Here is a 16,725-nt window from a genome sequence, read left to right as displayed (position 1 = left end):
CCGAGACAGCATTTGTCAAGTATTTAGAAAGGTACCTGGAGCTTGATGAACATTCTACAAGTGCTTGTTAAATAAAATTAAATAAGTAATCGGGAAAGGCAGCACCTTCATTGCTCACCCCTCTTAGAGAAGAAGCTATAGTTAATGTTCAATATCAGGTTACTTTAAAGAGCCTAAGCGTCTATCTAATCAGGATGAGGAAACAATAATACTGCTAATAAAGCTATTGACATTGCTATGCTTGTGCTTTGGGATTTTTTTTTTCACTATTATCTTTCCTGTACTTGATCTTACCAATTCAACTTTTCATTGCTTATAAGTAACATTTAAACTTTAGGGTCAACAACCTTGCCTAATGTCTAGGACGAATTTATATGTAACCCATATGGCATCTAGAATCAAGACTCCTCAGTGGTGGAAAGGACATCTCAGGGCAGAGTCTTTATATGTCAACCCAAAGAGGATTGTTCTCAGGCTGTGTAACAGGGAAATGAGTGGACTCTGGCCTTGGGACCCTGGAGTCCTCAACAGCTCTGAGGTTTTATTTCATCTGCAGATGTGTGGCTGTGCATTATTCATTAATTCATTCATTCAGTCAATAAATCTTTGCTCCCAATTTCACTTCACTTCATGAATTAGAAAGACAAGAGTCTGCTCTCAAGGCTCTTACCCTCTGATATGGAAAGATCACACCAGGTAATAAACAAGACAATTAAAGACTGAGGTAAGAAGTGGAGAAGATGAGGATGCGCTAAAAGAACCCTGGCAGGGGCGTATATGAGGGAAGGTCTCTCACAGAAGGTGACATTTGAGTGAAGAATTTAAGAATAAGAAACCAAAAAAGTGCCTGGGGAAGCACGCTCCAGGCAGGAGGACCAGCAAGTGAAAAGACCCTGAGGAATGAGTGTGCTCGGCTGTTGGGAAAACCCCACGGAGGCCAGTTTTGGCTTAAGAGAGTGAGCAAGGGAGAGGAGCACGGCCTCCAAGAGAAGGTGGAGAAAGAGGGCCAGACCCCACAGGGCCTTAAAAGCCATGGAAAGGAATTAGGGTTTCATCCTAAATACCATGAGAACCCACCAGGTGATTTTTTTTTCCTTTTTTTTTTGTGCGGTACGCAGGCCTCTCACTGTTGCGGCCTCTCCCGTTGCGGAGCACAGGCTCCGGACGCGCAGGCTCAGCGGCCATGGCTCATGGGCCCAGCCGCTCCGCTGCATGTGGGATCTTCCCGGACCGGAGCACGAACCCGTGTCCCCTGCATCGGCAGGCGGACTCTCAACCACTGGGCCACCAGGGAAGCCCTCACCAGGTGATTTTAAGAAGGGTTGATGGTACATGATTTATGTTTTTAAGAGACCATGCTGCCTTAACATGAACTCAACATTGAAGAAGGGAGTTGAATTACAGTTTACAAAAGATGTGGGTACTCTCAGATTCCTGGGCGATGCCTTATTTTAGCACTGTGTAGTAATTTCTAAGGGCTTTTGGGTGAACTGTGGCTGTTTTATAAGCTGCTATCAGGGCACTGAGAATAAACGACATTGTAGATTAAAACCATCCACTAGACCTAAAGAAACACCCATCCTTCGCATACTTAGAAATTCCATCCATCCTCTCTTCTCACTAAGCTCATCCCTTCTTATTTCTAATTATAGAATATCACCTGACATTGGATAATCTGTATAAATCATCTAAAGCCAACCGTTAGTTGTAGCTTCTCTAGAATAACTGTTAGCTGTATCACTTTGGCTTGAAATGAATGACACATTTTCTGGCCTGTCCTGGCTATGGCACCAGTCTGTCAACAGTGACTAAGAGAGAAAACGATGCATACTGGCCTCCTGAAAAACAGCAACTCCTGCCTTCCAGAGAAGGACCATTTGTAAAAGCAATCTGTTTATCTGTTTTAAATTTTCTCTTTCAGGCTCGTGAGAGTCTACTCACTGAAGACATGCTGTGGAGGAGGAGCCTGCCCAAGAGGAGAGCCCAGAGCGAATGGAAGGAGTGGGGAGGAGTCTGGGCTGGCAATGAAGTGGGGGAGCCTATCGAGGGGAGAAGCTGGCATTACTGGGGAAAGTGCCCATAAGGCTGATGTCTAAAGTGGGCATAACTGGCCGGGAATCGAGTCGTGTGAGGGAAGATTCCAGACCAGTGTCAAGGAGAACCCCTGTTAGCAGAGAAAGTGTCAAAGAATAAAAATTTAATACTTGTATCTCTGCCTCACTCATCTAAAAAAAAGTATGAGGTTCTTCTCTTGATGGAGTTTTTGCTGGCATTAAAATCAATGGAATCAAAAACAAGCACAGACAACGACTTTGCTTCCTCTCCCGAAGTTACTTTTTTTTTTCTTCTTTTTTTTGCGGTACGCGGGCCTCTCGCTGTTGTGGCCTCTCCCGTTGCGGAGCACAGGCTCCGGACGCGCAGGCTCAGCGGCCATGGCTCACGGGCCCAGCCACTCCGCGTAATGTGGGATCTTCCCGGACCGGGGCACGAACCCATGTCGCCTGCATCAGCAGGCGGACTCCCAACCACTGCGCCACCAGGGAAGCCCCCGAAGTTACTTTTATCTATTCCTGGTATTAAAATGAGGATTGGCTTTTAAGAAAAGGTGGAATTTTCCCTCCTTCCCCACTCCAACTGGCCTTACACACACACACACACACATACACATACACAAACACACACCAGGCAATCTTGAAAAATCATGCCTAACCCCAAAGCCCCCTGAATTTATAGAGTTCCGATTAATTCTTAAGTTTAAGAGTAACACTGAGCCAACCAAGGCCAAGGTTGTGAATGAATGAAATGTGATGAGTTTAATCAGTGTAGATTACCAATTTGAACTTCTGCAATTTAAAATATTTTCTTCAACTCTTTTTTTTTCTTCAACTCTTTAATTAATCTTTCTCTATGGAATAAATTAATCATTTGGAGGTGGAATTAAACCAGCCTCTGAATTCAAAACACTTTATATTTATTTTTGAGGCTATGCTGCCACGTTGGCAGCGGAGCTCTTAGACCCATTCTGAATATTGTCAGATGGAACAGGCAGTGTGCAGGGAGGAATCTACAATATGAGGAAGTAGAGATGCCCTGAAGAAACTCATATGGAAAAGGAGGGCAAGTATTTTAAGTCCAAATATGTATATGGTTGTTTGGGCCTCTTTTAAGAAAGTAAAAAAGATCATAATCACAACTAAAATGGAGCCCAGCTCAATAAAGAATTGTTGAATAAATAGATGAAGTCTGTTTTCTCTGAATCTCTTTGGTTAGTCAAATTTGGATGCCAAGTGTAAATTCCCAGGTCCCTCCTGGATGGTGGTTTGTTCAGAAGCTGTCTGTGTTAATCCCTTCTCTGTGTGGTTCACCTTTTAAGAAATCTAGAAATCTGTGTCACTCAAACACATTTCCTCTAAAAATCAAATGACCACCTGGCAGCCTGACTCCTGAGTTTTCCTGCCCATTAGTCAGGATTTCCAGCAGACTGTTAATTCTGAATCTTCGTCTCCTTCCACGCAGCCAAGCCACACGAGTTTCCACGAAACTACCAAACTAAGAAATCCATTACGCCACTGGACACCAAGAAAGTAAAATCACAGAGGCAATAAAAAGGAGGACTATAAACCAGCAGATGAAAACAGAAACATCAAGCATAATGAGAAGAGTGAAATGAGGCCCGGGGCTCCACCACGTAGGCCTGTCCCATTCCTTACTGGTACAAGGCTGGCTGAGCACAGATCTGCCTCTTGGAATTGCTGAAACGTAAGGCTGGAGAGGAGGCACAGAAGCACATCCTTGGCTCTCAGTCCCAGCACAAAGCCCTGTATCTTAAAATATCTTTCATTCATGCTGCCAGTTCCAAAGACTGGAAGCAGCATTCTTTTGTGCTTCTTTCTGGGCGAGGGCTCTTGCTACCTTCCACAGGAGTGAGCCAGCTCGGGGTGCGCTCCTGCGACATCTCAGACATGATAAAGGGCCCACAGTGACATCCCCAGGGTAGGAAGCAGTGCATACCTTTGAAGCCCTGAACTCCTCCTGGGAAATGGGCTCATTAGTACCCTTTTCAGTCTGGAGGTTTTCTGCAATCAGTCCTTCCTGTGCTAAGTAATTAAAACGCAAGCAGGAGTCTGGTTCTAGCTTCCTCATAAATAAACTGAAAATAATGAAATGTTAGCTACTGGCATTGACTGCCAAGTTTTATGGTTGTCCCCTAATTACACTGGTACAACACAAATTTGTGTGTGTGTCTAAAATAATATTTGATAACCGTGACCATAGTTCCTAGAATAATTAAGAACTTTAATCATGTACTGAAATACAGAAAAATAGCTTGATAACTATTTGCCCTCCTACCTAACGAGGTAACCAAAGAATTCTGAGTTTGTATATTTTCTGCCTACGTGAATATTTATCCTGAGCAGAGACTGGCCTGATGAAAACAATTATGAAGAGATGAAAGCCTGACCAGCCTGTGAAATGGTGCATTATCTTTTTCCTCAAAGTGGGCTGCAGCCACCTTCTGGGGTCTGGGGCAGGGAGGGAATCAAGCCACAAGATGAACAGGGTAAACATTTAGATGCTTTAATTTTGCTGTATTTATGGGTGTGGGGAGCACATTATGTTTATATCAAAAATAAACATGGCGATACTGTTGAACAGAGTGCAAAAGTCACACAAATTTCTCAATATTACAGACATTTTGAGCTGCCAGCTACATCCACAGGGGTCCTCACAGGTCCTCCTTCATTGTAGGGGGTTCTCTGTGGAACCATTTGTAAAGTGCTCCCATAATATCAGGAAGCAATGACTTGCCAAATAAAAAGGCAAATGTTTCTGATGTGCAAGTTTCTACTCCAGATTAGATCAGATGGATTTCATATCATATATATGAGTAACAGGAATCTTAAAGCACCTTTTAGATAACTGGTTCTCCACTGGGGGCAAGTTTTCCCCACACCACTCAGGGACATTTGACACTTGTCAATGTCTGAGGAATTTTTGGCTGTCACCATTTCCGGGGAGCAGCTACTGGCATCTAGTGCTCAATATCCTACAATGCACAGGACAGCTCCCTACCACAAAGAATTTCTCAGCCTAAAATATCAATAGCACTGAGGACGAGAAACCCTGCTGCTGCCAATGTGTATATATACGCAGAAAACAAGTGGTCTGAAAGTCAAAGGCAGGCCTCGGGGATCCGGGCCCACAGTCACAGTGTAAAGGAAGAAGGCACATATCTACCCGGACCAGGGCAGGAGACAAAACCAGCCTCTGGAAACAGGGGTTCAGCTGGTGACCAGACCAGGCGGAGTGCGTTTAGAATTCGGGCCACGAATAGAGCTGCTGTGCAGTCTTTGCAGACTTGCTTTGGTGGGATGGTGGAAGGGGCTGCCGTGCTTGTGGTCAGAGATATGCCAGTTCCTCCAGACAGCTGCCTTAATCCTCCCAATGGGAGTGACTCTCCCCGCTCAGTGCTCAGGTTGTAGATCTGAGGCCTTTATTATCTTACCCACTGCATTCTACATTGGTCCCCAGAGTGAGTTGTGACCTTCTTCAGGACAAGACCCATGCATTTTCATATATCTCTTCTTGGTCCAGGGTATCACAGCACAATGCTCATAACATGGCTGCCGAATTGACGTCAATGCCATATTCTCCCCACAGTATTAGAAATTCTGCATGCCTACATTTGAATAAAACATATTAAATGGGAAGGAGAGAAGGACGTGATCTACTATTTTCATCTGGGAAGATCATTTAGCAAAGTCTATCTTCAAAGACCTGTGTATATTTCTTTTTCGATGCTGACTTTCTTTAGCCTTTTTAGTAGTTTCTAGCAGTAATACAGTTCACTGTTGCATTTCATAAAAGGGTCACAATCTTGGTTAATGTTTTTTAGACAAAAATGCCCATAATCAAAGCCCAGAGCAAAGTTTGCCTGTCCTTCTCTCTACAACTTTTTAAAAATTCAAGCTCTATAATTCATTTATTTGCTAATGAATTTCCCTGTCAGGGGTAGTCTGACTCTGCTCAGCTTTAATTATAACAAAAAATTCATTTAGGCTTTCTCCCTGCTCTCCATATTGAAAATGAACTATTCTATAGAATGACTGAGAAGGAACAAAGCATTTTTGGAATAAAAGGCAATTTTCCAGTTTAAAATGTTCTGGGCAGGTTCAGTACCTTCCTGTTCTTTACATTCCTAAAATGTAAGAATTTTAGGAATGTAAAGAACATCTCAAGCAATCCAAGTATCTTCAACTCCACTGACAATGTAAATCAAAGGGTTATTCTTCACCCTACAAAACCACTTATTGAAAGATTCAACCCAAGATTATTTTCATTCAGCAGCACCTACCATTTAAATTTAGATGGCATTTACACAGCTTTTTGCGGTACACGGGCTTCTCACTGTTGTGGCCTCTCCCGTTGCGGAGCACAGGCTCCGAACGCGCAGGCTCAGTGGCCATGGCTCACGGGCCCAGTCGCTCCGTGGCATGTGGGATCTTCCCAGACCGGGGCACGAACCCGTGTCCCCTGCATCGGCAGGCGGACTCTCAACCACTGCGCCACCAGGGAAGCCCCAGAAGAACTTTCTAAGAGCTAAGAAGGAATGATGAATGAGCCCAACCTCTTAATTTTGTGGTGAGGAAACTGAGGCTTAGAAGTCAATTTGAACTCTCAGAGCTATGTAATGACAATGGCTAGGACTTTTCAAGGGCGCACAGCTTCTCTTATCTTCATCATTCCCACCGTTGTCTAAGCCACCATTATATCTTGCTTGGATTGCTGCAGGAGCTTCCTAAGTCCTGCTTCTACCTGCCTCCTACACACTGCCCTCCTCACAGAGACCACTTCACACAGCAGCCAGAGGGATACATCCACAACAGAAGGCAAGCTATGTCACTCCTTTGCTCAGAAACTTCCAATATCTTCCCACCTCTCCCAAGGAAAAGCCAATCTTCGCAGTGTCTACATGGCCTATTCCATTTCTAATTACTTACCTCTTCCGCCTCTGCACCCCAGCTGCACCCAACACTTTCTTCCCTTACTCCACCCTGGGGACTTTGCCCTTGCAGTTCCCTCTGCCAGCAACCTCTTCTTCCAGACTTCCAAATGCCTCCCCCACTCCCTCCCTCCCATTAGAGGTCCTCAAACTCACTCTACCATAGGTGGCTTCCCTGATAACACTGTAAAGAGCATCGCCCCACCTCCTACCTCTCTCTTTCACCTTACTTGCTTTACTATTTTTTTCTAATACTTTTACCACCTGACATATTATATATTTATTTGTTTATTAACTGCCTTTCGCCATTAGAATGTAAGATCAACAAAAAAAATCCCCACTGAGGTTCCTTAAAGAACTAAAAATAGAGTTACGATATGATCCAGCAATCCCACTCCTGGGCATATATCTGGAAAAGATAAAAACTCTAATTTGAAAAGATATATGCACCCCAATGTTCATAGCAGCACTATTTACAATAGCCAAGACATGGAAGCAACCTAAATGTCCATCAACAGATAAATGAATCAAGAAGATGTGTTATGTATATACAATGGAATATTACTCGGCCATAAAAAAGAATGAAATAATGCCATTTGCAGTAACATGGATGGACCCAGAGATTATCATACTAAGTGAAGTAAGTCAGACAGAGAAAGACAAATATCATATGGTATCACTTATATGTGGAATCTAAGAAAAAGATACAAATGAATTTATTTATAAAACAGAAACAGACCCACAGACATAGAAAACAAATTTATGGATACCAAAGGGGAAAGGGGTAGGGAGGAATAAATTAGGAGTTTGGGAGTAACAGATACACACTAATATATCTAAAATAGATAAACAACAAGGTCCTACTGTATAGCACAGGGAACTATATTCAATAACTTGTAATAACCTAAAATGGAAAAGAATCTGAAAAAGAACAGCTGACTCACTTTGCTGTACACCTGACTCTAATACAACATTGTACATCAACTATATTTCAATTTAAAAAACAATTTTAAAATAATAATAAAGTAGAAGCACAAAAAAATGTCCCCCCTGTATTCCCCAGTGCCTGGTACATGGCAAGCCCTCAAGATGTTTGTACATATGAAGAGTAGCGCTTACTAAGTGCCAGCTACTATTCTAAGGAAGGTACAGGAACCAATTTACCTAATCTTCCCAATAACACAAGATAGGCACTATTGTCATCATTGCTGTCATCTCTGGTTCACAGATGAAGAAACTGAGGCACAGAGAAGTTTAGTAACATGTCCAAGATCACCCAGCTAGTCAATTGTAGAGCCAGGATTTGAACCTAGGGCACACGTTCTTTAACCACCATGATGTATTCTGTCACTCTTAGCTTAGCTAATGACAAAAAAATACTTCAATGAGTGTCCCCTATACCAAACTCTCAGAAATTGAGATATATCAAAGTGTGCTTTCAAAATGTCAGTTGCTTCCTATGACTGCCTAACATTTTAAAATAATCAATAAGGTATGATTTTGAGCTAAGACTGGTAAACAAGAGCAAAAGTGTGAGCCACTTGTGCTGCACTCAAATTCAGAGCACACAAAGGATATGACTTTGGTTTACAAGCGTGTGCAGGTAATTCTCCCTACTCAACTGAGATTACCATGATTAGCTCTGGTCCATAAAGGGAAAGCTAAGACACAAAAGCCTCAGTGATGTTCCAGGCCACACAGCCAGCAACAGTGGCAGGAAGGGAGCCTCTGAGGGCCCCTCTGGGATTGCAGCAGGTCACACATGCTCCCTGCTTATTAGTATAAAACACCAGGGTGATTCACACAATGGAATGTTTAAGCCAAGATGTCACCTAATCGAGGCTATGTTGATACAGCTTTACCTGAGAAGTTACATAATCGTCCTACTGTGGAAACGCCATAAAGGAATTTGTGCCTTGGAATAAAGAGAGGTGGACCCCCTAGGAATTACTCCACAAAGGATATCAGGAGATTTTCAGTGTGAAATTCACTAGCCTAGACTGGAAAGGTGACTTGTAAAAATCGGCCCAATGAAGACTTTCTGAGAGCAGTCACTGTGCCCAGTTCAATTTGGTAAGACTTAACCAGACCCCTGCCTGAGAGAGCCTCCAGGGACCCCCAGACTTGCCCATCTTTCCACAGGGGAGGGAGGTGTGTTCTGTACATCTCCTGTATAAATATAAAAGTCCCTACTGTGAGTCCTCTCTGCCTCCTGCTTTTAGGTCAAATATTTATTTATGCAAGCCTTTCATTATCTTTCCACCCTAGAAAGCCGAATGAATCTTTCCTCGCTCTTTGTTGGCATTCTCTGAAAGAAATCTCGAACTCTGGAATATCACCTCCACCTCCAATCCTCCCTTGACCTCGCCCTCCACTGTCCCACCTGCCCCAAGACACAACCTGAGAAGGAAGGCGGGGAGGTGGCTGGAGAGGAGGAGCGGTGATGTCACCAGCACCTGTCACCTGGCAGGCCCCAGCCCCACCCACCCTGCCGCCGAAGAGTGTCGACCGGGCGCCCGCCCTCCCGCACGCCCCGACCCTGGTAGGCCAGTCCCTCCCGCCCCAGCCTCCTGCCACCGTCCAATGGCCGAGGGGCAGGGCAAGCTGAGCAAGCCGCTGCAGCCCAGCCGGCTCCCCGCCCTGTTCCCGGTTCCCCAGCCGGGCTCCGGCGGCCTTTAAATGCAGCCCAGGGCCAGCACGGCGCACCCTCGACTCCTTTTTCCTCGGGCAGCAGCACCCCGAGGAAGAAAGCAGCCTCGACTCGTCAGCGCGGTCCGGGCTGCGGCGGCCACCTCCGACCTCTGGGCCCGCGCCGCCTTCCCGGCCTCCGCCTTCTCCTTCCCCTCCCCCCGGCCCCGCCAGCCGGGTCGGCGCCGGGCCCCCGGGAGTGCACGCCCGCGCGCCCGTGTGTGTGTGCGCGCACGAGCCAGTCTCGGACCCGCGCCCCCGCCCGGCGCAGGACCGCCTCTGAAGCCCAGCCCGCGCGCCGTGTCCCACGTCCCCCACCGCCCGGCCGCCAGCCGCGCACCCCGCCGCGCTGCGCGAGAAGATGGCGGGGTCGGTGGCCGACAGCGATGCAGTGGTGGTGAGTGCGGCGGGGACACGCGAGGCGCCCCCTTCCGCAGCCCGCACGGCCCCTTCGCCGGCTCCGGCTCGGCAGAGGCCCAGCCCCGCGCCCCACGCGTGAGAAGGCGCCCCAGTACCTGGTAGCGGGAGCCGGCTGTGCGCGGCGGACGTGAGGGGCCGGAGGGGTGCCCCAGCTGGAGGGCCGCTGGCTGAGGGGAGGTGTTGGGGGCGGCCCGTGGGGTGGGGGGTGACCGACAGTTCCCTCCGCGCTGTGCAGCCTCCGGCCAGGTGTGTGCATGTTGCACGTGTGAGTGTGCGCCTGTGTGTGTGTCCGGCGCGCGCGCCCCGCGCCCGCCCCGCGCCGTTCCGGGGATTTCCCCCTTGGAAATGGGTCCGCGCCAGGGGCTCGCGAGAGAAGTTGAGCGCGGCCGCTGCACTCCAGCCATGTCCCCGAGGACAGGCCTGGGCGACGGCGGTTCCATGGGCGTTTGCGGTTGGAGAGGGGCCTTCCCTCCCTCGGCGCGGGGCTCTGGCTCCCCAGTGGGCCTCGACCTTCATTTTGATCTAGATCTGAAGGGTCTGAGGATCATCAGAGGCTTAGCTACCTGGTGGAAAGGACGGGTTTTGTTCCGGGAGTTTATGCGGTTATTCAGTGGGCTGTGAGGTGGGAGCTTTTGCAGAGGCTTCCTGTGTTCTATGGAGGACTGCTGGATTCCTCCAGATTTGTGTAGGTTCTTCCCCGCTCCCTCTAACACCCCCCTCCAAAAGCTTTTGGAAAGCCAATCTGTGTGCTTCTATTTTTAGAAACTAGATGATGGGCATTTAAACAACTCCTTGGGCTCTCCAGTTCAAGCCGACGTGTACTTCCCACGACTGGTAAATGATTTTGTTCTGTGCTCTGTGTCTGCCTGTACCCTCTTCTTTCTTCTTTCCTTAGATCTGAGGCCTTGGCTCTTCCCTAACAGGCTGTAAACTTTCTGTTTCTCCTCTCATCCTTTGCAGATCGTGCCATTTTGTGGGCACATTAAAGGTGGCATGAGACCAGGCAAGAAGGTATTAGTGATGGGCATCGTAGACCTCAACCCTGAGAGGTAAGGCAGAGTCCTTGTCACCTAGACCTATCAGGCAGTTACAAGGTCCTGCCCACTCCTGTGGTGGTTTACTGCCCCTCCTCTTCCCACCCCTGTGGCCAGTGTTGCTAGTTAGAAGTGCCAAGAAAGTACTATGTTCCCATGAAAAGAATGTGTATGAATCCCAGCCATCATTTCTCTAGACAGCTATTTATATCAGAGATTATAAATATAGACCCACATCATTTTCTCTTTGACCCTTAGGGAGGCGAAAGGATTTTTTTTTTTTTCCAAACATGGTGTTTGGAGTAAGAACTATCAATATAAATGAGAACCAAACTTTACGAGATATCGTTTCCCCTGGTCAATTAATGGGGCTGTTTTTGAGTCTTCTGAAATGGATTAAGACACAGATGTGTGGGTAGTTTGGGGTATATGAAATGTCTACAGTTAGTTATTTTCATCTCCACTGAAGTTTTCACCAGGGCCTCCTCTGGGTAACAAACCAGTTTGATTGTAATCCTATTTCTCCATAGTCTAAACCCCCCAACGCCTGCCCCCATATGAAGAGTAGTGGCCCATTAAAAGCTGACAAATCCAAAGAAGAAGAAGGAAATGGAAGCCTGGGTCATAGTGGAAATGGGAGCCTGGGTCATTGTTAATGTTGTTTTGCTCACCGTGAATAAGTGAGATGATTTTCTTTTCAGCTTTGCCATCAGCTTGACCTGTGGTGATTCGGAGGATCCTCCCGCCGATGTGGCAATTGAACTCAAAGCTGTCTTCACAGATCGGCAGCTACTCAGAAATTCTTGTATATCTGGGGAAAGGGGTGAAGAACAGTCAGCGATCCCTTACTTCCCATTCATCCCAGACCAACCATTCAGGGTGAGTGCCTCGAGTGCTTCCGCTCCAACCACTGGCAGGATGGTGATGTTCTCATCTAGTATGTGCCAAGAACACTTTAAGCCAGAATTTTTGCAATTCTATTTAGCCAATACGTGTAAATAAACCCATATTTACATGTCTATATTGTTAAAAATAAATACTTTTCTATGTAGTATTTAACATAGTACTAGGCATATAATAGACACCTGTCCCAAAATATATTTGATTAATAAATAATAATAAGTGTCTAGAATTTTCCTCATTTTTTTCTCAACCTTTAAGTAGCACCAAACCATATCAGTTATGTCTTTTTTTAAGAATCTAGTTGATTATCATTTTATTTTCTCTTGTTCCCTTTGCTAGTGAGGACTTAGTCATGTCCTTGTTTCCCTCTCTGAGTTAAGTAGCCTCAGTCTGTTTCACTGTCACAGTCTCTGTGGCTGACAGATTACTTCCCTTGGGCCTGGATGAGTATAGATTTGCTCCCCACTATCTGTCAGGCAGGAAGCACAGCCCAAACTTCCATTTCAATCAAGCAGCATTAGCAGCACCTTCCTCTATGAAGGACAATACCAAGTAAGAGATGCAAGTCAGTAATGTGTTAGGAAAGAATTTACTGACGTGTCAGACCTGGTGATGAAGTGTCTACATTACACCTTGTTAACATACATCACAATAATGACAACCCAGTTAAAAGCTCCCTGTTGCATAAACACCTAACAAAGCAGAATTACCCTTAACCTGTTGCTCCTCATCTAAAAATTTACAGGGGCCTGTGAATAAGTCATACTTTTTCTTCCCATCTTACAGTCTGGGGGGAAAGCAAGAATCCGTGATTGTCACATCAATGATAGAATAGAGACTAATTGCCCTTCTAATCGTAGCCTGGGGAAGACACCCCTACCCTTCTCTAGAATGGTAATGACCCTGAGGCTCCCCTGAACTGTGTCAGTTTCTTACTGGTGAATCTTAATGCAGAGCTCGTGAGTGTGAGTAACCAAAGCTTCTGCCAGGAGGAATAGTGCTCCCCAACACTAGGGGTGAAGGGGTGAAATGAAATCACCCCTTCTTGGTGATAATAATTTTAGTAATAATATGAATTAAATGTGACTAATATCATATACGGAGTCTCTCCTTGCATGATGAATACAAATGCTTTTAATAAATACATAGCACAGAACCAATGATTAAACTCTATGGTGAATTAAATTTCAAAAAAGGAGGAAGAAAAAGCTTTTACCATGTGGAATCAGTATTTCTGTTTGGCTTAGCAAAGCCTTATTAATTACACATCCTTGGTCGAATGGTAATTACTGTGTAACCTTCTCTCTGCTTAGTGTTTAGGGGTGTCTAGACTATTATTACATGCTACTAATGGGTACCAGTTCTGCTTTGCGAGGGGCTTCTCTGAAGGTGGGATAGAATTGTTCAGGGGATGAGGATGGAGACATTAAGTGCCGTATAAATAAATCTCTGCCACTTTCCATCACTTTCTGGCATGCAAGGAGAAGGGAGAAAGAGTAAAGCAATTTTAAATCTTTAAAGGACATTGAATAGTGTAGAGCAATGCTTCATAAAGTGTGTTCCTTATTCTAGCAACACCAGCATCATCTTGGAACTTGATGGAAAAGCACATTCTTAGACCTTACCCTAGCCCTACTAAATGGAAATTTTGGTGGGTGGAGTCCAGCAGTCTGTGTTCTAACACGCCTTCTGTATGATCCCAGTGCACTCCCGTGTTTGAGAACCACTGAGGATGTTGCCTTTCTCCAAAATGCAGTACTGTTTGTTCGTTTTCCCCAGCAGGGTTCATTGAAATTATGAACTGAGGTTATTATTTTGTTTCTTCCAGGTGGAAATCCTTTGTGAGCACCCACGTTTCAGAGTGTTTGTGGATGGACACCAACTTTTTGATTTTTACCACCGCATTCAAACGTTATCTGCAATCGACACCATAAAGATAAACGGGGACCTCCAGATCACGAAGCTTGGCTGACGTTGTTTAAACCACGTCTGTTTCAGATAGCATCAGGTGCCACAACTGTATGACTGTTGGTCTGGAAGAAGTGTCCTAGCAAGATCTGAAGACTTAAAAAGAAAACAAAAACGAAAAGGGAAACTTCACCGTCTCTTCTTTCTGTGCGGTTTAAACCCAAAATGACTTCAACGGTGGTTTGCCCTTAGGAAGCTGTCGGAACAAAGACACCGAGCCATTATTTCCAGAACAAAGTAATACACTTACGCTGGATTTTATTCAGACTAAACTGAACTGGATTTGTGATTTGGTAGTAAGTTATTCATCGTTTCAAGCTGATGTTTAGAACAAAAGTGCTAAAGACTTAAAACAACAACAACAAAGACGGTACACAGAAGTCAACTCATTTCTGCACTGAAGTGGAATTGTGTAACACAACCGACATTTTAGTCAGGGTATTTAACATAGAATGTAGGTTGTTCAAGGTTTGTTTTGTTTTGTTTTGTTGCACAGCATAATGTTAATTCAGATTTTTAAAGCTTTCTTGTAGTTATTTATTTCTACTCAGTGTATGAGAGAATGATTAATGTCTCAAGAACAGCAAGTTATGAACTTTTGAATGTACAATTATCTTAGGTCTGGGGGGAAAATTACCTATTCCATCATGATAAAGGTGAATTTCTACCTTAAAGAGTTGAGTCTTATCCTCCGTACCCCTAAACTTAGGATATCTTGATATAAATTGCTGTAAGTGCTTTAGGGAAAGCTTTGCAACGTTTCGTAAGACTGCTTTTCAAGTTATCGATGATTATTTACATTGCTTTTTCTCCTTACTGTGAAGTAGCACAGTATTGGCTTCCTTAAGACTAACTACTTTTCCCTAGACCTACATAATAGCTCATTAAGTTGTTATTAAGCTAATTGAAAACACGTAAGAAGTGATTGCATAGACAATTTTTAAATGACTATTATATAAACTTTTGAAAGTACAGTATGAAAATGATTCTGGAATGCAATGGAAAGCAGAAGCAAATGGCCCCAAATAACTTACCCGGAAATAATTTATATCAACTTAAGCTGTTAGCTCCTTGTATCACTTTTATTATGTGACCCTCACTGATATCCCTAAGCAATGCCTTTGGAGCTTCGGAGTAGAGGGTGCTTCCTACTGTGTTGGCTCTGCTGAGATATTAGGATAAGACAGGATCCAAATTAGGAAATGATCCAGTTAGTTTATCTGAAAAATTAACTCCCAGGACTCTAGGTCTTTGAGTCCAGCCAATAGTGGGAATGCTCCCAGTTAAGCTTTAGGTGTTTCCCTGTACTTGTGGAACTGGTTAGACAGCAGGGAGTCTCTAGGAGAAGCCTGCAGTGATAAGATGTCACCACACAGCAAGGGATGGTTGGAGTCCTGGGTGCTGGATTTCACAAACTCTACTGGCCCTGGAGAGAAGGACCCTTGGCATTGCTTTGGTCAGCTGGTGGGGAGAAGAGGGGGTGCTGGGGTGGGGTGTGTATTTATATATAATTTAGGTTTTGTCTGTAGAGCATACTGCGTCTTGTTATGACACGTCCTTCTCCTGCTTTGCTTTTGAGTTTCTTTACACAACATGCAGAGGCACTGAAGTGACCATGTCATATTCATGTGTCGAGAATGTAGACAGTGTTTCGGTACCAAAGTCTAAGAAAAAGCAAACTAAAATCATGAATTTTTTAGAGGTGATATATTTGGATTCTTCTCAACTTTTAAACTGTTTAGCACAGTTCCACTGTGTTATATAAGAAGATGCTTTATCCAACAAGGCTGGCTGAGTATTGAAAAGCTATATGTACCAGCTGAGTTAAGCAGCCATATTCAGCCAGGAGGGCTGTTCTGTGGCTCCGGCTATTTTTGAGCCTGTGATTAACTTGTAGAGCCACTAGGTTTTGATGTGTGTTTGTAGAGAGACTTAGAGGGTACCCTGAAATATATTGGTAGGGGTTTTGATTCTCCTTATGGTGGAAGACCCCCACAGGAGGTTTCCTTTGAGTGGCCATCCATTCCCACCCACTGCATAATTCAGCGGAAACTAGAGGAGTTGGGAGTGTAACTGTTTGGAACTGACACTGTTCTCTCTACCTATCAGCTAACTGGTTAGCAGCCAAGCCCTTAGGCAGCCTAGTGTAAAGATTCACTGTTAACCCTTCATTTCTGTATGGGGAACCTCTTGGTTAAGCCTACTGGAATTAATCTAAATGATGTGATGATTTGATTCAGGTATAGTTAAATTAGCAAGGGGCTAATCCAGCTGTACTAATCATTAGCTGTAAACTGGAAACAATGTTCACATCCTCTCATCAGCATGCGAGGTCTAAGGTGGGAATTCAGGATGGAAAGTGCAATTTTAAGCTTCACAGGAAAGCATTTGGGTACGTAAGGTGTTATTTCTGACCAGAGCCCTAATTTTGCAATATGACCAAAACCAAGGAACATAGATAACAATCAGGCTCTGGGGGAATAATAGGCAGGCTTTAGACAATCTGTTCATTTCTGCATCAAAATTGGAGTGAATGTATATATCTACTTAAAAGTTAATAGAAGTGACTTCTACTTTCTGGGCTATCCCAGAATTGTCTTAATTTTTTTTTTTTTAATTTGAAACCCCATTTCATATCTTGCCAACCTCAGTTCAAAACCTCCTAAGAGATGACTCTTAGAATTATTGGTGATTTGTTAAAATGGCAAG

General features: G+C 44.7%; 1 protein-coding gene across 1 annotated transcript; it reads left to right on the top strand.

The window, feature by feature from the left end:
• The first annotated feature begins 9,628 nt into the window (after window positions 1–9,628).
• LGALSL (galectin like) lies at window positions 9,629–15,480 on the top strand. The gene is made up of 5 exons (XM_079941180.1): window positions 9,629–10,088; window positions 10,874–10,945; window positions 11,072–11,160; window positions 11,847–12,024; window positions 13,877–15,480. Exons 1-5 carry the CDS (start codon window positions 10,053–10,055, stop codon window positions 14,018–14,020), a joined length of 519 nt encoding a protein of 172 aa, XP_079797306.1. The 5' UTR covers window positions 9,629–10,052; the 3' UTR covers window positions 14,021–15,480.
• Window positions 15,481–16,725: the final 1,245 nt, after the last annotated feature.

Source organism: Stenella coeruleoalba (assembly GCF_951394435.1).
Source record: "Stenella coeruleoalba genome assembly, chromosome: 13".
NCBI classification, from domain to species: domain Eukaryota; kingdom Metazoa; phylum Chordata; class Mammalia; order Artiodactyla; family Delphinidae; genus Stenella; species Stenella coeruleoalba.
The sequence above is the reverse complement of the archived record's forward strand: the minus strand, read 5'-3'. Positions and strand labels throughout refer to the sequence as shown.

Bases quoted from the DNA above. Each gene is read 5' to 3' on its own strand.
- LGALSL (XM_079941180.1), top strand. From the start codon at position 10,053: ATGGCGGGGTCGGTGGCCGACAGCGATGCAGTGGTG. The intron at 10,089-10,873 runs GTGAGTGCGGCG...TTCTATTTTTAG, and splicing joins CCGACAGCGATGCAGTGGTG to AAACTAGATGATGGGCATTT. The intron at 11,161-11,846 runs GTAAGGCAGAGT...TTTTCTTTTCAG, and splicing joins GTAGACCTCAACCCTGAGAG to CTTTGCCATCAGCTTGACCT.